This window comes from Bos indicus x Bos taurus, chromosome 29 (genome assembly GCF_003369695.1).
Source record: "Bos indicus x Bos taurus breed Angus x Brahman F1 hybrid chromosome 29, Bos_hybrid_MaternalHap_v2.0, whole genome shotgun sequence".
In the NCBI taxonomy this organism is placed as follows: Eukaryota; Metazoa; Chordata; class Mammalia; order Artiodactyla; family Bovidae; genus Bos; species Bos indicus x Bos taurus.
This window is the reverse complement of record NC_040104.1, coordinates 19,028,418-19,048,885: the sequence shown is the minus strand read 5'-3', so window position 1 is coordinate 19,048,885 and position 20,468 is coordinate 19,028,418. Positions and strand designations below refer to the sequence as shown.

The 20,468-nt window shown below is 52.8% G+C and overlaps 1 protein-coding gene and 1 long non-coding RNA gene across 3 annotated transcripts in view; one reads left to right on the top strand and one right to left on the bottom strand.

Annotated features, from left to right (window-relative positions):
• Nucleotides 1–16,581: 16,581 nt before the first annotated feature.
• On the bottom strand, nt 16,582–18,041 carry LOC113885782. The gene is made up of 2 exons (XR_003509327.1): nt 17,589–18,041; nt 16,582–17,038 (listed from the first exon to the last, which is right to left on the bottom strand). It is a non-coding gene; the product is annotated as an uncharacterized LOC113885782 (long non-coding RNA).
• Nucleotides 18,042–18,293: 252 nt separating this feature from the next.
• The window catches only part of FLI1 (Fli-1 proto-oncogene, ETS transcription factor), a 131,901-nt gene continuing 129,726 nt past the window's right edge, over nt 18,294–20,468 (top strand). The window contains exon 1 of one of the 2 annotated variants that reach the window (XM_027531412.1): nt 18,294–18,448. In XM_027531412.1, coding sequence (XP_027387213.1) covers nt 18,395–18,448 — 54 coding nt within the window. In that variant the 5' untranslated portion in view covers nt 18,294–18,394. Of the gene's footprint in view, nt 18,449–18,900; nt 19,265–20,468 lie in introns of those variants that run through there. The other variant, XM_027531413.1, reaches the window with a different exon arrangement.

Here is a 20,468-nt window from a genome sequence, read left to right as displayed (position 1 = left end):
CTCACCAGCGCTCTTCCAAAATGTCAAGGTCATGGACTAGAAGGAAGGACTGAGTTACTATGACAGAGGGACTAGGCTCAGGAGACCCTACAGGTCAGTGTCATGTGGGTACTGGACTGAACCCTGGAGCAGATCCTGAACACTGCAGGAAAACCGATGAAATTGGAATAGTCTGTAGTTTGTGAATGGTGTTATGCTGATGCTAAATTTTTGTAGTCATGCCAGTCCATTCTGAAGATCAGCCCTGGGATTTCTTTGGAAGGAATGATGCTAAAGCTGAAACTCCAGTACTTTAGCCACCTCATGCGAAGAGTTGACTCATTGGAAAAGACTCTGATGCTGGGAGGGATTGGGGGCAGGAGGAGAAGGGGACGACAGAGGATGAGATGGCTGGATGGCATCACTGACTCGATGGACGTGAGTCTGAGTGAACTCCGGGAGTTGGTGATGGACAGGGAAGCCTGGCGTGCTGCGATTCATGGGGTCGCAAAGAGTCAGACACGACTGAGAGACTGAACTGATCTGAACTGATGGTTATTTACGTAATTCAGGGACATTTGGGGAAGGTTATGCAAGCTCAACTCTGCTATCTTTGCACTCTTCCTTTAGGGATGAAGGGAAGGGAAGTGGAAGGTCACATTGGATGCCTTAAACATGGAAAGAGAAAAGGAAGTGATGAAGGCAGTGAACTGGCATTGTTAGTGAAAAACCAGCCCCCAACACCACCTAAAGGAGATGGAAAAGTACTTTATTTCATGGGTCACGTCGATAGAAACTCAACAAGGAAATATGAGATTAGAGGTTAAAAGATCTGGGTTCTAGCCAGGCCCTGCGGCTCCCCCTGCAAAGTTTGACAAACTGCTTATGTAATTACTTAGATAATGTCTAAAACAAGTTACTTCGGTAATGTGTAAAAGATGATTCTAAGAGACTCGGGTTTCTCACTTGCGATTCACTTTTCATCAAGTACAAGTAAAGGATGATGATAGCAATAATCGTGTCATGTACTGAAAGAGCATATTTAAAAATTGGCCAAAAAAAAAAATTGGCATAAAAATGTAATTTCTGTTTCAGATTCTGTTTCTTCATTTGGCAATTGAATTTGAATTCTCTAGAGTCCTTTCCAATAGCATATGACTCTAAAGGCTGCATAAAACATGTCATGTAAATGTTCTGATAGTAGAACAAAATCAAATTGCCTACGTACACTGGTGTCTCTTTGATAGAAGTAATATGTGAAATCTTTATTAGCATAAATGACCTTTCAGTAGCACTCTTGTTAAGATTGGAATAAAAATAGAGGTGAGGAGAGACAATTCACTTTGCAGAAGCAATATTTGTTTATAAAATTTGAAAAAATGCTAAACCGTGACGTTTATAGAACAGCTTCCCCAGTGCATTAAAATATGACCTAATTTTAATATCACCAATTTAATGGTGTGAAGTTTGTCGGAGCATGTCAGTTTTATTAGTTTATGTAGGATGAATATCCATGCAGTACATATGTATGAGTGAGCTTATGTGTGTGTGTGTGTGTGTTTGTATTCAAGCAAGTAACTATGGATTCTTTTTTTCTTCTTCCATGTATAGGAAACTATGTGGAAAATGTGTCTGGAAAATAACCACCTCTGTAGCTCAAACGTACACCATTGTTGATCTCAGTGGGTGCAGTTGAAAATCACCTAGTTCGTGGCCTCAGCATCAGCAATATGTTCCCTCCATCCTTGTCCCCTTTGGGGCAGGCAGGAAATGCCAGCCTCCTCACAGGAAAGCCTGTTGTGGTGAGATTTCCCAATTTACTTTATAGAAGCAAGAAGGCCAGATACAGGAGGAGATAAGCACTCAAGATTACTAGTCCTTATCGTCACTGGGTCCTGGGCCCCACAGCTATGACTAGTCTCTCTGCTCGAGATGCAGGCCAAAATTTATTTTGGTTCCAGATCGAAAGGACTGCCCAACTGAAAAAAATGTGACCATCACCCACCCCTGTCAGTCCTTGCAAGGAAACCAAGCCAAACAACTTGCTGAATGGTCGCCCTGGCTGGTATTCTGACCTGAGGAATTCCTAAGGCAATGAAGAGACTGGCTTCCATGTAGCTTCACATTGCAATCACCTGGGGCTGTGTAAAAAGATTGGGGTACCTGCCCCCCTAGCTAGTAGCTGAAGACATGTTGTCCATTTGCCGCTTGTCCAGCTAACTGGAGCAATGTTTGGTGGGGACACTGCTGCCTGGTTCTGATTTTTTGCTGCTGGTGGCCCTTAGATAAAAATGTTCCTGGATTGAAAAAGGTAGGGACCTCAAAGGACAAGCCAGCCAGCAGAGGTGGCCAGCTGAGTTAACAAAGGACATTGGGACTGGCTGGACTGAAATCAAGCAAGTTCTGATTGCTGCACCCAGGCCATCTCACTCTCTGGTCAGAGCTCAGGGAAGAGGGTGAGAGGGGGCAGGAGGGAGCACTACCCACTTGAAGGGGAGCCCTATGTCCTCAAGGTCCACTCCACCCCACCCTGTTGTGTTCTGGACAATTCTTGTAAAAGAGAGCCAAGGTAGCATCACGCAAGCTGCGCAGAGAGTGACATATAATTTCTTTCTTTTTCCAAAGCCAGCTTACAGATCCCTTCGAAACAATGAGAATTCCTGAATCAAATACTCAGTTCATCTACGTGCCACCCACCAGTCTGATCTTTTACAAAGATAAAATAGGATTTGGAATACATCTATGCTCCTCTTGCCCTCAGCCAGAATTCTAGGAGACATCTTATTTTACAAAGTCTGACTTAAAAACACACACCAAGAAAATGAAAACATACCCTCCACTTTTGATCTCTTATCTAAGAGAGCCAGGTTCCCTAGAGGAACTCACAAGGCAGGCAGTGGGTCACCAGTGTTCATTGTGTTTAGTGGGGTTCATTGTTTTGTGTGCATTGAAGTGATGCTGAGCGGCCATACTCTCTTCAGGACCCCAATGTCCACTGTCCGTCAAAGCTGAAGGTCACCAAAATAATAATAATGACACTTCAGACCAGTATTTGATCAGGCAAGTATTTACATAGCATCTTTTTCCTCTGGAAGTTGGAAGCGCTTGGCTAAAAGTCTCTCAGTTCTTAGAAGACTCTCCTTAGGTGTTAAAATATGAGGAATATTGTTTATACGTGCGTGCTAAATTGCTTCAGCCGTGCCTGACTCTTTGGGACCCCGTGGACTGTAGCCTACCAGACTTCTCTGTCCATGGATTCTCCAGGCAAAAATACTAGACTGGGTTACCATGCCCTCCTCCAGGGGATCTTCCTGAACTAGGGATTGAACCCATATCTCTTATGTCTCCTGCACTGGTGGGTGAGTTCTTTAACACTTGTGCCATCTGGAAAGCCCAATACTGTTCATATCTCTCCTCAATTTTCTATTCATCACCCCACTAATATCATCTTCATTAAAAAAAGAGCCAAAGACCTTCATGTCAAATAGTATTGGCCTTGGCCCAACTTGGCTTTTTCTGTGTTTTTTTCTTCTCTTTTTTAAAATTAATTTTTATTGGAGTACAGCTGATTTACAATGGTGTGCTAGCTTCTGCTGTATAGCAAAGTGAATTGGTTATGCATATACACGTATCTTTTCTTTTTATTAAATTAGAGTCATTAAGGAAGGAAGAGGGCAAATAATATGGAATCCTATTTCTCTATCCTATCCTAGGCAGTCAGGGTAAGTCCACTCTCATTTCTGTGGCATTTTCCTCAGATCAGATCAGATCAGTCGCTCAGTCGTGTCCGACTCTTTGCGACCCCACGAATCGCAGCATGCCAGGCCTCCCTGTCCATCACCAACTCCCGGAGTTCAGAGGGTACCCCAAAGGTGTTTTTTTTTCAACCAACACAATTATCTTCTACTTCAAAGTTGCAAGGAGATGGACCAGCTGCCCCACTCTGTGTAATTATGTTTCAAACCCTTTAGTTACCAATTCATTCCCCTCTAAATTATGAAGGCAACTCTTTTCACAAGAGGTCCTGAACCTGATGCTTTCTTTTAATTCTGTTCTCTTTCCTCTTTTTTAGGGTTGAGTAAGGCCAGACTGCAACTCACTTCAATATTCTTGCCTGGAGAATCCATGGATAGAGGAGCCTGGTGGGCTACAGTTCCTGGGGTCACAAAGAGTCGGGCACGAGAGAGCAGCAGCAGAGACCAGACTGATAGAGCAAAGATGACATAGTCTTTACAAGCCTTTGCCTTCTCAGAAATAGCAAAGTGATACTACTCAGGTCTTTTTTATGACTCATTCTCCCACCCCTGACAAATGAATGAATGATTTAATTCATTGTGACGAATAAACATCACCCTACCTGGAATCACACTGGCATTATTAGAAAAAGGAAACATTCTACAGTTTTTAAACAGAAGCAAGGAAGGAGACCATCTCCCAATAACCTGGAAAAATATAACCATAGATGGGATTAGTAATATACCCCTTGAAAGTGCAAGTTAGTCTCTCAGTTGTGTTCTACTGTTTGTGACCCCATGGAGTGTAGCCCCCCAGGCTCCTCTGTCTATGGGATTCTCTAGGCAAGAATACGGAGCGGGTGGCATTTCTTTCTCCAGGGGATCTTCCCTACCCAGGCATCAGACCCAGGTCTCCCACGCTGCAGGCAGACTCTTTACTGTTTGAGCCACCAGGGTTTTTAGAGTTATGAAAATTTAAGGTGGAAAAGACCTCAGGGATTATCTACTAAAATAAAATTAGTTAACTGATATCCACGAAGAGATAACTTTAAAGGGAGGGAAAACTTGCTTAGGGTTGTAGAAGAATGAATCTAAATTACACAAAAAATCTTTGGTCTTCTGAGCACCACTTTGCTTTAAAGCATGGTCCCATTCATTCTCCAATAACCTCACCTCTTCATCCCCAGTCCTGGGAAGCTTTACACATGTTTGATGTATAAGCGAGAGTGAGGGGTGACTCTGTCAGCTGGGGGAGGAGCTTTCTTTTATACCTGTTCAGGTGGCTGAGCCCCAGTCATCCTCCACCCTGGCTCTGGATGCTCCCTGCTGTGCATCCCACACTGCTCACGCTGAGGTAGATGTTCTTTTACACTGAGAATATGTACGAATGTGCCTTTGTGTGTGAATGTATGTATGTGTTGTTATGTGATGGGAACCAAAGAATCAATCAGGTCACACAAACCTAAAGAGCCCTGGTCAGTCTGACTGCTCTACTCATGCATTCTGTTCAACTCACTGCTTCTATTTCCTGCACTTATCTCCCTGGGCAGATTTCCCGCCCCTTCTCTCTCCTTGTAATTTGTAGGAGCTCAATCTAGGTTTGCAGTCTGTCCACCAGAGAACACAGACATTGAGAGATAAGGTGCATGACACCTCGCTGGCTATACTTTAAAATTTGAAGTTGCGTCTTGGAAGAGCAGGAAGCAACTTCCTTCCTTTCTTCCTAATCATTATGAGCAAAGGCAATACAAGAAAAATCCATACAGGACACTGAAACTCAGTGTGGTTTTGGATCTTATCTGGGGCAGAATCCCTCACTGGCTACGCTTTAAAATCTGAAGTTGTGTCTTGGAAGAGCAGGAAGCAACTTCCTTCCTTTCTTCCTCATTATTAGGAGCAAAGGCAATAAAAAAAAATCCATACAGGACACTGAAACTCAGTGTGGTTTTGGACCTTATCAAGGGCAGAATGAACCCCAAAGACAAGAACATTGCTTTATACGTAAGGCCTTACATGGCCCCAAACAGAGGGGATATACAATAAACAGATATTGATCATCACAGCAGTTTCTAGAAACATTGAATCAACATAGTCAATTCCTTTTACCTGCTTGGAGAAACCAAATCATAGCAAAATACCATTCCTCAGTGGTACTCAGAGAAGGCAATGGCAACCCACCCCAGTACTTTTGCCTGGAAAATCCCATGGACAGAGGAGCCTGGTAGGCTGCAGGCCATGGGGTCCCAAAGAGTCAGACACGACTGAGCGACTTCACTTTCACTTTTCACTTTCATACTTTGGAGAAGGAAATGGCAACCCACTCTAGTGTTCTTGCCTGGAGAATCCCAGGGACGGGGGAGCCTGGTGGGCTGCCGTCTATGGGGTCGCACAGAGTCGGACACGACTGAAGCGACTTAGCAGCAGCAGCAGTAGTGGTACTAGTCTGGGAGGGTTGCCATAAGAAAATACCAAAGTCTTAGTGGCTTAAACAATTTCTTTTCTCATAGTTCTGGAGACTAGATGGTCTAGACTCAGGTTTTGGCAAGTTGGGTTTCTCCTGAGGCCTCTGCCCTTGGTCTGCAGTTGGACACCTCGCTGTGTCTTCAATTGGTCTTCCTTCTGCACTCCCACATTTTTGTGTCCTAATCTCCTCTACTGTAAGGACCTGTGTCCGTGCTAAGTCACTTCAGTCGTGTCTGACTCTTTGCGACTCATGGACTGTAACCTTCCAGGCTCCTCTGTCAGTAGGATTCTCCAGGCAAGAAAACTGGAGTGGGTGGCCATGCTTCCTCCAGCGGATCTTCCCAACCCAGGAATCAAACCTGTCTCTTGCATCTCCTGCATTGGCAGGCGGGTTCTTTACCACGAGTGCCACCTGGGAAGCCCCACTATAAAGACACCAGCCCTTTTGGATTACGGCCCATCTATTTTACCTTATTCACCTCTTTAAAGGCCCCATCTTCAAATACGGTCACATTCTGAAAAGTAATTAGAGTGTTAGCATATTAATTTTAAGGGAACACTATTCAGCTCCTAACACCAGTCGTCAGGAGCAGAACCAGGACTGGAACTGACTTTTTAACCCTAGTGTGTGAATTTGCCTTTGATTCACAGCCTTTCCTGGGTTAAATTATCTCACAGAATTATAGTGTGCTCTGATTGGAAGGCATCAGGTGATGATCTAATCGTATCCTTCTTATTTGCCAAATAAGAAAGCTGGTCTGAATTGCCTTGCTAACAACCCATGGATGGCCCAGTGTGGTAGGCCTGATCTCTCAATTCCACACCAGAGTCACCCGCCACCAAAGCTCTGGATTGCAAATCTACAGCCCAAGGAAGCAGCTTGGTGCAGGCTGGTACCCGGAGCAAGAAAGTTCCCACCCCTTCTCCTTTGAAAACAGTTGAAAGGATAAGGGCTTTCTTGAGTCTTCCTGCCTCTTCCCCCTCATGCTCCTCTCATTCATGGCTTCTTAAGGCAGCTGTTACCCATTTCAGCAATTTTCTTCTGGCCAGTCGAAGGCTTCAATGACAAAGGGAGTTGGTCATGTCCTCCAGGAAGATAAGGGAACCTGGGTCTACTTCCATTCCACCTCTGCTCCCAGACTGCATGGTTAGGGCCATAGGCACTTCCCCTCTGGGCATCCCGAACCCTCCCCACCCCACCCCCATACCTGCACAAACAAGGCAGGCTTCCAGGTCTACATCCAGCCCTGAAACCCTTTCTGAAAGGGATTCCAGATTATTCTTCACTTCGTTCTCAATTCATCTGTTTCCCCAGGACCAACAAGATTTTATTATTTGCATGACCCTTGGGATGAATGCCCATTGCTGGCTCTTAAAAGTACCAGAAAAGTAGAAAATAGGACAACATGCTCAAGCCACGAGTATGCACCTCCTTATCCCTGCCCTGCATGCACACACACAACCCTGATGAGTTTGGTACCAAACCCAGAGATGGGATACTTCCACCAGCTGACCATACCCAGAGCGCTTGGGGAAAGGGATGATCACATGCTCCTTGGTTAAGCCATTTATATAAAAATGAAACCAATACATGAGCACTGATTTCATGTAACCCTGCAAAGCAGAAAATGAATCAGGATTGCTCACTCAGGTATAATTTTCCTGTTAGTTTTTCCTTAATAACAATGTGATGGTTTCATTTGTTTGTTTTGCATTTGTTCTTTAGTTTTTGGTCAGAAAGGAGGATTGTAGCTAAAAAAAATTGGGCTTCCCAGGTGGCTCAGTGGTAAAGAATCCACCTGCCGATGCAGGAGACACAGCAGACATGGGTTTGATGCCTGGCTTGGGAAGATCCCCTGGAGTAGGAAATGACAACTCATTCCAATATTCTTGCCTGGAAAATCCCATGGACAGAGGACCCTGGCGGACCACAGTCCATGGGGTTGCTAAGAGTCAGACACGACTGAGCTACTGAGCTTGCATGAGCTAAATAATTGTTCTACTTCTCTGCTGGTCAATTGCAGTATGGAAACTGAGTATCCAAACAGACTCAATTCCTGCCTTCAGGGAACTTATAGTCTAATGAAGGGAGCAAATCTTAGATAGTATGTGTGTATGTATGTATGTGCTCAGTTGCTCAGTGGTGTCTGATTCTTTGCAGCCCGATAGACTGTAGCCTGCCAGGCTCCACTGTCAATGGGATTTTCCAGGCAAGACTACTGGAGCAGGTTGCCATTTCCTACTCCAGAGGATCTTTACAAATAAAGATGTAACGCCAACGGTGAAAACATAAAGAAAAAAGGGCTAAAAATCTAGGGGCAGGTACTCAAGGGATCTCTTAGAAATCACCTTCAATAAAAGGAAGGTAGAAGGAGAAAGAGTGGGAGGGAGGGAAAAAGAAAGTAAAGGAAGAACCAACGATGGAAAAACCTAACCTGGGTGGTGAGGCATTAGTTAGACGATCTGTTTAGATTTTCATCTCCTCTATGACAGCAGAAGTCTTCATTCTTCATTTTCAAATCTCTAACTTTCCTAAAAAGAACTTACCTTAAAATGCATGACATCAGTGTAGAATTATTACCTAACGAAGCACCTTCTGTTTTATTCATGGCTGTGTGCAGTAGTGTTTATTCCCTTTGGAAGGGAAGACGAGCTCTCCAAGAATCCCAAGAACCAAAGCACGGGGCCATGGCCCTGGTACTTCAGCCCCTTCCCCTCCCCAGTGCTGTCATGTTTTCCTAAGCCGTGGCCAGGAATGTGCTGGGCGGGGGCAGCCCAGCCATCAGCGCAGAGCCCGGCAGACCCAGCAGCCCCAGTCACGGTCCAGGGTTGGCCTTTCACCTCCCAGCTCTCCCCGGCCGCTCTTATTAAGCAGCAAAATGTTTCAATATGTTGAGCTTTGGGGGAGGGATGGAGAGAAAAATCGGGATATTGTTGAGAAGGAAATAATGAATAACCCTGCCGCCGGTGTCCATACCCCCCACATGGGGAGATCTGGGTGATAAGCGTGCTTTCTCCAGAAACGGAATCCAAGCCATTACCTTTTGGTCAGAAATTTCCAGAGTCAGTTGGGGGAAGCGGGGAGGCGGAGACGAGGGAGTGGGTACTAAACAAAATTTCAGTGTCCAATGTACCGAAGTAGCCTCCGATCTGGATACCCCAGGAAGAGGAGGGGAAGGCTGAAGAAACTAATTCTCAGAGGTGCACAGAGCTGGAGGTTTTGCTGTTACAAACTGACACAGTCTCTACTCTTACCTGTCACCTCTACTCCCTTCTTTGAAACTCGCACCCCCACCCCAAGGTTCTGGTCTGGGGCCCGGTGAGCTGTGTTCCCTTTTACAGGAGGCTCTGGAGAGAGGAGCCCAGGATGTGGAAAATGGCCCAGGCTGGAGGGGACCATTAGCCAGGCCAGCTCTGTGGAGAGTGGCCCTGGAATGGGGCAACTGAAATGCTCTGTGAGCATGAACCCACAAATCTGACCCCCAGGTCTACCACTGGAAGGCAAGGATTGAACAACCTTCAAATTTCAAGGAAACACAAATCTAAGGACCCAGAAACCACTCCTAAATCAGAGTATCTTTTATTTATTTATTTATTAAAGTATAGTTGATTTACAATGTTGTGCTAGAGCAAGAGTGTTTTAAAATGTGTATTTTAAAATCAAAATCCCATAATAGCCTTGGTTCCCTAACACAATCCACTTTGCTCTTAGAGATGCTGCCTAGAAAATGTGAATCAGGAGGGATATATCTAGGGAGGACCAAACAAGAGAAAGAAGTAACTAAAGGCTTGAAAAACCAAAATAGAGGTCATTAGTCTGGTTTAAATATAAAGACTAATTCTTTGCATTGCAATCACTTGAAAGTAAATAGCCAGCTTAAAGAAGGTCCTGGTTTCCACCTCTCCTCATTGCTGGACTCAGCTGTGTGTCTCTACATTTTCGAAACATGATGGTTTATGGTGATCCTGGACATTTCCAAGTAACCCAGAGGGGGTCTCTGGAAAAGCAGCTGGGGGCAGATGGGTGGCTGTCCATTAGAACAATTCATCAGACAGCAGTTGAGATATTGATAAGAAAACGGAAATCAAATTAAAAGACAGAAAAGAGAGAGGAAGCAGGAGTGGGACCACGAGAGCTGGAGAGAGGCTGGAGGGGAGGAGACGCATAGACTTGAGTGGTTCCTGAAGCCTCGAGGATGTGCTGGGGTTGAGGGCGCCTGTCTGGGTACGCTGGAAATAAAGGCACAAGTCACAGCCAGCAGATTTAATTTCACTCTGCCAAGGGTCTGGAGTCTAGGGGCAGAGGATTCGCACCAAGAACTTGAACACCCTGGAGTTGCCGGAGTCAGGCTCCTGCTGGCAGAGCAGGAAGGGGAGCAGGAAGAGGTATTGAAGGTGGGTGTCTGTTGGTTCGGGATCTCTGGGGGCCATGCAGCGTCCCAGCTGCCTGCTCGAGTTGCATCCAAGAGGCTTTCTGGGCTCTTTCTTTCTTTCATTATCTCCCGGGTTTTCTTTTCTGTCCTTTCCCCTCTCCTGCTCTCTTCTTGCAGATTTCACTCCAACTTTCAAAGAAAATGGGGGGAATCTGGAGCGAGGGCAGTGGGAGAGAACCGTGGTTGGGAATGTAGGAGCCTAGAGAGACGTACCTGGTCCCTGAACGCCTATGTCTGTTGTGGCTTCAGGAGCCAAAAAGCTGGAATTTGTTAGTGGGGAGAAAAGTGTTTTATCAGAAACATATTGGCTGCCGTAGAAGCTGCACCCTGCCACGTTAGAGATGGTTTAGGAGAGGAAGGGAAGAAAGAGGAGACAGACAGCGGCCAGACTTGGCCAAGAAGAGAGAGACTCACTCACGCAGAGGCACCTGGCACCCGAGAGCAGTTTTCACTCCCTTCAGTCCAAATATTCAAGCCTCAGACAGCACCTCCCCTGCCACTAGAAACAAGGCCCCCTCCTTCATTGTCTTTGTCTCTGCAGGAAACCCTATTTTCTTTCTGAAAGTGATGGAGGGAGTCACTCTGGGAAAGGGGCCTCTGTAGACCTCTGGAAGCTTAGCCTGGGTACCTTTCTAAGTGGCCCCCCAGCAGGGAAGAGGGAGACAGAGGGTCATTGGTGGAGCCCTAGGGGTGGTAGGTCAAGCAGACGATCTGTGCTGCCAGGGCCCCAGGGTTGGCAACTCTATAAATATCTGTTTCCTGGGGCCTTCAGTGGCACTGGTGAGGAGGTCTCCCCCTATACTAGCTGCCACCTCTTCTCTGGCCAAGGCACCCCCCCCACCCCCCTGCACCTCCAGGTACCAAACTAGGAAGGTCCTGGGGGAGAAGGGTGTCTACAATTGCCCATAGGAGAAGGTTACGGGACTGCAGGAAAGAGACACGCCTTAGCATGCAGCCTGGGGGATAGACGCATAGGAAGGGCAAGGGTACCTGCGTCCCACCCTCCCTCGATGGTCCAGGGGGATTGGAGTCACACCCCCCCACCCAGCAGCTTTCCTGTCCTCTTTTTTCCTTCTCCCTTCATACCCCCCACGGACTCACCCTGCTCCACTCGACAGTGACTGAGGTTCCTTCCACACAGGTTGGTTCTTGGGCCTTCCTGACCCTTCCTCACCAACCCAGGATGTTTCAGACAGTCCCTGACACGTCGTCTTACGTCAAGGTAAGACATGACAGCGTCTTTAAACAGGTAATGTCCCCCCACCCCCACCCCAGCCCGCCCTTCACCTTCTGCCCAGACCTAGAGTCCCTTTCTCCTTTTCCGGTTAAAGAGGTGGGGGCCACGGACCGCTCTCTCTGCAGGTGTGTCTAGACTAGGGGCCCTAACTAAATCGGATGGGGGATCCCTGGTTGAGGACTAAGACTCTTGGCCTCTTCGGTTGGGAGAATGGTGTGCGAGGGCCCTGCAGGGAAGCCCAGACCCGCACGGGGACCCTCGGGCCAGCGTCTGGCCCCTGTAAGTCGTGCGCCCCACGCCGCGCCGCGCACAGCAGGTTCCCCCAGTCGAGGGTGTGCGCGGACGCGAGTGTGAGGGTGTGGGCGTGCCCTTGTGTGCGTGCGGATGCAGGCGAGTGACCTCGGCGCGCTCCTCCTACGAGCTCGATAGCCCCCAGTCCTCAAGCCCAGCTTCCTTGGCCCCCCCGGCCTGTCGAAAGCTCAGATTCCTATATTTGACAGTATGTCGAAGGGAGTTAGGGTTTTTTTTTTCCTTTTCCACAACAGTTCCCAAGAATGTAAACAAACCGAGGCCAGGACATCTGGGTTACACGTTTAGTGAAAATTCGCCGGCGGGGCGGGGCTGAGGGTGAGGACCCGCCCGGGGTGGGGACCGCGGGGAGGTCCTCTCGCCGCCCAGGCGCGACCTCCCGCCTTCCAGGTAGCTGCCCAGAGCCTCCCCCGCTCGGAAAAGGAAGGACCACTGCGGTTCGTCAAAAGTACTCCCAACTTCTTGGGTCTCGGCCCCGCCCCCTTCTTCTCGAAACTCCGCCCCTAGAGTTTCCACCCTCACCGCCCCCCCCACCCCGCCCGGTTCAGCGTCCAGCGTCCGCTAATGCCGGTGGAGTGACCGTTCGAAGGAATCCGGAACCTCCATGGCGTGGGCACTCTCGGGTCTCATCCGGGGGCGCCAGTTATGCGTCCATTGCTGTTTCTGTTTCTCTTAAGGGAAATCCGTTCACACCAAGTAGCGTCTTCCCCGCCTGCGGTCTGAAGGTGTCTCTAGGCACTTTGGGGAAGCCAGGTTGTGGAGCCTTGGCGGGGAAGGGGTGTTTAATCTCTCCGTGATGAATGAATGAAAGACTGAATCAGTGGATGCTACGGCTGGGTGGACCAGTGTCTCCCAGGAGGTGGCAGAGCATACTTAGACTACCGCGTGCTGGGTTCGCCAGCTTTCCCGAGAGGTTAAGGACGCGGTCACCCCTCCCAGCCCGCCGATCCCGGGATGCGGGGCACGGCTGACCCAGCTCTCATTCCCGGCTCTGCCCCGAAGGCTGCAAAGGGCCTCGGGGCGGGCAGCTGTCGTCTCTCTCCCATCCTCTGGGACCCCTCGAGTGTGCAAACACCCGGGGACCCAAAACTTCAGGGAGCCCGGGAGCCTGACCCCGGGCCAAGAGTCAGAGAGACAGCAAACGGGCCCGGCCGCTGGGAGAGGGCCGCTGGGGAGGGGTTAGGGGCGGCAGTCTATGAGTTCTGGCCGCCAGGGTAGCCGCTCACCGCAGGAGCTCTTTTCAAGGGGAAAAAATGGATTTTTCAGCAGCCACAAAGTTTGTATTGTTGCACAAAGGGGTGCATTGATGAGTGCGAGAGGTCCGCGTGGCGCGGACAATCTTGGGTCTGTTCCGCAGGCTCCCTACGCCTGCCATTCGCCAGAGGGGCACAAACAGTCCCCGGCTGCCAAGCCCCTGCCATTCGGCTTCAGGCACTCGGCTCCGAGCTTGTTGACAAACCCCGGGGGTCCAGGCGCCCGGGCCCCAGGAGTCAGGACACGAGCCGGGCCCTGGGGAACCAAGGGTGTCCGCTGCACCGGGCAGCGATCTAGATTCCAAGTGCTTAAGGAAGACCGCTCAAGAGAGTGCTGCGGGCTTGAGGCTGGAAAGAGCAAGGGAAAGGGGGACAGCATTGTATCTGTACTAACTTGTTGAATACTAATAACAACCCTAGTTGGTGGTCCATTTTGCAAATGAGAAACTGAGGCATTGGGAGGTGACTGTGACATGGGTTGCAAGGGACAGAGCCAAGATACAAACAAGGAGGGCAAAGTTGTGCTGACTGCTAGGCGAGGTCTAAACACCCACTTCAGCTGTACAACAGCCCTTTGAGGTAGAACCTCTTAAAACGCCGACGCACAGACGAACACGCTGAGGCACAGAGAGGTTAGGCAACCAGTTCAAGGCCACAGAGCGGGTAAGTGCACAGCCAGAATACAAACCCCACAGAGCTGGGTTTCCCAGTGCGAACGTCCGAGCAGGACGTTCCACTTGCTGATAGCGGGGAGGGGCAGGAGACCCAGTGGAGTAACCCGGACCCGGTCCTCGCGAGGTGCCCGCAAGGGACAAGGCACTTGTGAGTCCGAGCGCAGGGAGCCCATCCCTGAAGGCCCCAAGCCGCCCCACTCGGGACTGGCAGGGTCCTCCACGTTCCGTCTCAGACTCCTAGTTTTCGCTCCCCCACCAACTCGCCTGCTGGTTCAGCCCACCCCGCATTCTGGGGGAGACACCCCCCCTCAATCAGAGGAGAGGAGGCTGGTAGCCCCAGAATGTTCGCCGCGGCACGGCCCAGGGGCAGCATCTGGCTGGCAGGTCCTGAAACGGCGCTTCAAGGACACAGGTCTGTACTTTGAACGCTGTTTGGAGTGGCCAGGAGGCTGGCGGCTGGAGGTTGGGAGAGGCCGAATTCTCCCCTCCCCCAAGCCCCCCATCCAGGCGCCGCCACCGGGTGAGGGTCCTGGCACCTGGCTGGTCTCCACCTCTTGTCAGCCTGCGCTCTCTGGTCAGTCTCCGACTCCCTTGGGATTTCCTCCTCGACGCCGCGTGGTCTGGGGACCCGGCCCGGGAGCGCCACGGGCTCGGGGCGCAGAGACCCTCCCCCTCTGGGCCCTCCCGCCGCCGCGGCCTCCCACGTAGCGTTTTGAACCCTCTTGGCGCTAAGGCAAGAACGAGCGTGGGGAGCGGGCCGGGCCGGCAGAGGCTCTAAATCTTCCTTCAATCTGTGAGTAGATGAAGTCTGAGAAACAAATTCAAAGCAGGCGCGCCTGCAGAGCCTTCCTGCAGAAATATTCCCCGGCATTCAAGCGCGTCCAGGGGGCGGCTCGAGCTGCCTTGTTTGGCTAAGGTCAGACGAGACTCGAGTTCTCCAATAAAAATAAATCTCAAATTAATTATGGCCTCGAGCGAGGGGCCAGACACTTGAAGCTGCAGTTGTGCAGTCTGGAGTTTTGGCGCTCGCTCGCCCATCCCTCCCCCGCGTCCCCCTCCCCCACCCGCCTTGCCAGTTCGAATACCCGCCGAGGCGGCCGGACGGGAGGGGCCGCGAGGAGGGAGGCCGGAGGGGGAAGGACCCGCCCCACACGCTCTGCCAAGCCTGGCATCTTTCAGGGGTTTCAAGTGACCGGCCGTCCCGAGGTCTGGAGGCACCCCAGGGACCCGGCTCCGGTTGTCGCGTCCTCCCACCCCCAACCCGGGCCGGGGCCGAAGAAACCCGGGGAAGCTTCGTCTGGAAAAGTCTTGACCGGGTCAAAAGGGCTGACATTGAGCGAGCCAAGACACGTTTCACCCCCGCCGCTCCCCTCCCGGGGGAAGCAGGACTTCCGCATCTTTGAAAATATTGTCAAGTGCGTGCGGATGGTTAGAGGCAAGTCACCCCACCACAGTTGCAGTGAAAAAGGTCCCAAGTCCTAAGGTTTCCAGAATATGCGCCCCCCCGGGCATGCTTTCTGCAAGTGACCTTAGAACCATGTAATGGGCTGTTTGTTGGTTAGTCCACTCCCCCCGCTCCCCCAGTGGATAGTTTTTGTTTTAAGCGCTGGTCCAGGGCTCCCTCGGCTGTGAGCTTCCTCGGACTTGAAAGCCAGCGGGGCTGGTGGGGTGGGCAGGATGGTAGCGGGCACCAGGTGCTGCTCACCAACCCTGCCCAGTCTGGAAAAGGGAGAGGCAGGGCAGTCTCTGGTGAGCCAGGAAAAGGGTGTGAGCAAGTGTGTGGGCTGGGATAACCAACCAGCCCCTAGCTGGGCCTGGAGGAAGGAGAGGAGAGGGAAAGGGGAGAGGGCAAAAGAGGGGGTCAAAATAGAGAAGCGGTGGGGAGAGCCAAGAGAAGGGGAGAGGTTCCCCCCTGCCTAGCTCCAAGACAGTTTTCATCTGCAGCCGCCTCACCACAGGCTCTCTATCAATTTGTCTCAATGCAAACATTCGAAATATTCTCTTTGGCTGCTCGTGAAAACAATGTGAGCTGCCAGGATCAAACCATCTTTCCAGATGTCTGGTGGTAACCACATTAAACAGGGCAGACTTGTTTACTGTTGTGTTTGGTTAGGGCTTCTTTCCCCCTTCGGGATTTAAAAAAGCAGCAGCAGCCATGGAGTGGGACTTCAAACCCAGAGTTACATAAGTGGGCAGCTTTGCCCACCACCATGCCAACACGGGTTGCAAGGAGGCTCAGATTCTCTCTGAAGGCTTTTCAGAGTTGGGGTGGGGGCTCTTCTTTCTGGGAAGACTAGCTTGTGAACCGACAGGAGCTCCTCATGGAGGGGCTGGTAAATTCCAAAAGCCAGGGCATCAGTGCCAGTCAGTGACTCACTAAAGGATGACAGCTATGCCAATGCCAGCCTCTTCCCCCTCCCCGCCACCTTCAAAATTACGAAATTGCCAGAAGCTTTGGTTTTACAGGCAGAAAAAGAAAGTGCTGTTGAGTTCCACAGCTCAGTCAGGAGGGCAAGTCTTCATTTTAATCTCGTCCCCCATTGAGTTCTCCCAAGGAGAGAGGCAGCTTCTGCTAAAAGGAGTTAAGGGGGTACGAGGGATGTTGGGGTGACTTACTGACCAAAGCAGTGAATGCAGTCTGTTATTAGCTGTTGGGATAGGAGCTGGGAAGAGCTGCCTGGCCAATGTTTTGCCACAGGGGTAGCTTCTCAAGTACTGGGGGGAGGACTGGGTGTAGAAAGGGGAGCCGCTGGCTGGCCTGCGGTGGCCATTAAGGGTCTGAGTGTTTGCCCAGCGCCAGGAAGGGGGCCTCCGGTGGTAGAGTGGAGTTCTCTCTGCCTGCAAGAGGGGGAATGTGGCCGAGGGTGCCGGGTTTCTGGTCGGATCTGGGTGGGAAGCGGTCTCCCCGCGCCCTCCTGAAAGCCTTGTTGTCGTTTGAAGGTCGGCAGAGTCTGGGCTGAAAAGGAAACAATTTGGGGTTTGAAAGGATGTAATTCATTCTTCCTTTCCCTTTAACCTCTTTCCTCTCTGGAAAGCATGTGGAAACGCTGAAGAGAAGAGTGAGAGGGCGGGCGGTGGGGCCGAGGGGAGGAAAGGGTTAAGCCTGATTTCTTTTAATTGAACTCCAGAACTGGTGGCCCCAGGCAAGGGGGGGACTGACCCCGCTAGCGGTAACCAGATGTGGCGGTCCCAGGGGAGCCCCCGAGCAGACCCCTGGATTGAGAAGCAGACAGGAGGTGGGGGGGGGGGCCGGCCCGGCCCCCATCCAACCCCCACCGCATCCCCCTACCCCACTCCCCCTTACACACACCAAGTCTCAATTGCTGGCAAGCTGCACCCGCCACTCCAGGTCTGGTCACGTTCAGACCCGTGTCTGTATTCGAACCCAAAATTGGAGCTGAATTGATGAGACTAATTTCGAGAGGGGGGTGGGGGGAGGGAGGGAGGGAGGCCAACGAGCTCTCGGGCTCAAGTGCTCCTGAAGAAATAAAGAATTAATAAGTCACCTTTTTCGCCGCTGTGGACACCCTTTTGAATTTTTTTCTTTCCAATTGACTCGGATCTCCTCTGGATTTTTTCCCCCTCCTTCTCCGGATGGACTCTTAAATAAAAGTGGGAAAGTCCAAAGCGTGGTCTGGAGAGCGTGGACAAGGTAACCTGTTTCGGAAGTCGGGGAGAAAGAAGCGAGGAGTCAGGCCGAGAGCACCCGAGGGTCCCCTCCGTGCCCCAGCTAGAGCGGGAGGGGGGCAGTGCTGGGGGACCCGGGAGGCCTCCGGGTCGCAGGGCCCTGCAAGGCGGGCCGAGGGGAGGCTGGCCTCAGGACTGGATCGGGGTGACGGTCTGGAGCATCGGCCCCGGGGGTCTCCCCGCGAGAAGTCTGGGGCGGTTCATGGATGCTGCCTGCTGGGCTTTGCAGACCCGCCGGCCAGCCTGGACGGATCATCTCGTCTTAGCGTAGGTTTCTTGGGGCCCAAGGTGGCATTGCCTGGACGGCTCAGACCCGGGCGCCAGGGCTTGGGCCATCGGGTCGGGGGTATGCGCCAGGGGGTTGACCTAGAAGGCGCGGAGAGGTGGCCTGGGGTGCCTCAAGGACCGGCCCTCGGCGGGCGCCGGGAGCTCTCCAGTAGCCCAGAGCAGAGGCGCGCCGCCCCGAGGACGTCCCTCAGCTCGCAGCGCTCAGAGCCGAGTCCACGCCCCCGACGGCCGGGGTCCGTCCGAAACCGCCTGGCGTCCGCGTCGCTGGGCGAGCGGGTGCTCCGCGAATCTGTGCGACTCCGCAGCCGAGCGCCCGGAGTGGAAAACTTCCCATTGGATGCACTTTCGAATGGTCTGTCGGCTTCGGTCTGCGTCCGGATCTTCCCGGGCGGTAGGCTCCAGGTTATCCTTAGCCCCAGTAAACTCTTCCGCCCCCCGCCCCCCCAAAAAAAGTTTGACTCCGGCTGGAAAAGACATTAATGAACGTATCTGTGGGAAGAAACGGAAAGTGAATGAGTCAGGAGGGCCACCTTCGGCCAACGGCCCCGGGAAAAGGAAGGAGGCCAAAGGCGTTCGGTCTTGGACTTTGGGGGAAGGTTGGGGAGGGGGGCGGCGGGGTGGGTTCGTGCAGACTTTGGGAATCAGGGCGCGAGCGCCGGGCGTGGACCCCGGCATTGTTCCCAGCTCGCCCTTATCTCCCGGGAACAAGTATCCTGTGTGCGCAGCGCATGAATGTATCTGGGCATCTCCGCGTATATTTATATAGTGTGTGTGATGCGAAAAGCAGGAGCGGCGGCGGGGGGGGGGGGGGCGGCGAAGAGGGGGTGTGGGGGGAGGGAAGACGAGGGAGAGCAGAGGGGAGAGAAGAGAAGAGAGGAGAGCGCGAGACAGAGAGAGAGAGAGAGAGAGAGAGAGAGAGAGAGATAGGACTTCCTCCCCATTCGCAAAGTGAAGTCACTTCCCAAAATTAGCTAAAAAAAAGTTTCATCCGGTTAACTGTCTCTTTTTCGCTCCGCTACAACAACAAACGTGCACCGGGGAGCGAGGGCAGGGCGCTCGCGGGGGGCACGCAGGGAGGGCCCAGGGCGCCAGAGAGGCCGCGCCGGGCTAATCCGAAGGGGCTGCGAGGTCAGGCTGTAACCGGGTCAATGTGTGGAATATTGGGGGGCTCGGCTGCAGACTTGGCCAAATGGACGGGACTATTAAGGTAAGCGACCGGTCGGTGGGCGCGGAGCCGGTTGGGGCGGCGAGGCGGCGGGCAGGCTGGGCGCGGGGCGCCGGGGTCCCGGAAGACGTGGCCACTCTCCCTTCCTTCCGCACCCCGGCTTCGCGCCGTCTCCTCCCGCGCTCCGGTGGCGAGTCTCGAAGGCGGGGGCGCGACCCGCCGGGCTCCGCGGAGAGGGCGATCTCCCCCGCACCCCTTGCCCCCGAGCGGAGCCCGGCCCCCTCCCACGGCGCTGCCGGCCGGACTGCGTGCGGGTGGGGCCGGCGGCGTGAAACCCCTGGGAGCCGGGCGCCCATCGCAGCCGGGGGCCGGAGACCTCCCGGGCCCCCACTCCCACCCGGCGAGCCGGGCACTCCGGTCCCGGTTCTGGGCACCCGCCGGGCGGCCGGCGGCTTCCTCTCCCCCGAGGCCGAAGGCGGCGGGGGCGGGCGCGCAGCCGCCAGCAGCCGGGTCTCCTGCCGGGTGGGCCCAGGGGCGGGCAAGTGGATTGGTTGCAGGCGGATCGGGGTGCGAGTGAGTGTGTCCGGGGATCTGTGTGCGCGGGCTCCTCCGGGTGGAAGCCCTGTTTACATGTCAGCGCGGGCCGGTTTCCCTTCCTCTTGGTACTTCTCTTGCCGAGCTGCCGACTCCCCGGGACTAACGGGCCGGACTCTCCTTGCCTTTCCTCCGCCCGGCATCACTTTCCCGGACGGCTTGCGCGGCTCTCCGCACGCCCGGCTCCGGCACTCCGCGCCCGGGCTGCGCCAGCTCCGGGGCAGGACTCCCTCCCGCCTCTCGAGGAGGGTCCCTCGCCTGCGGAGCCGCTCCTCCTAAAGGGAGCAGCCCTGAGCCGGCCGCCCTGGGGGATGCCAGGTGGCCAGATCCTTCCTACTCCCACTCCTACTCTTGTTTCGCGCCCGGGTCCAGCTTGCCAAATGCAGCCCAGAGGGACGGGTCAGGGTCTGGGTTTCACCGCAGACTTCAGGAGGGTTCACTGCCTGCTCCCTCTGGAAGGGGGAAGTGGGGTCAGGAGCAGAGAGGAGGGACAGCCCCTAATGTGACGGGCCTTAGAGGACCGAGAGGAATGAATGGGACCAGGAGTTGGCTGCGAGGCTACCCCACAACTGCAAGCCCGAGCCGGTCTGGAAAATCTGTTAGGCTGGTGAGGAGGGGACTGGCAGAGCCCACCATTCCCCGAACTCAAAGG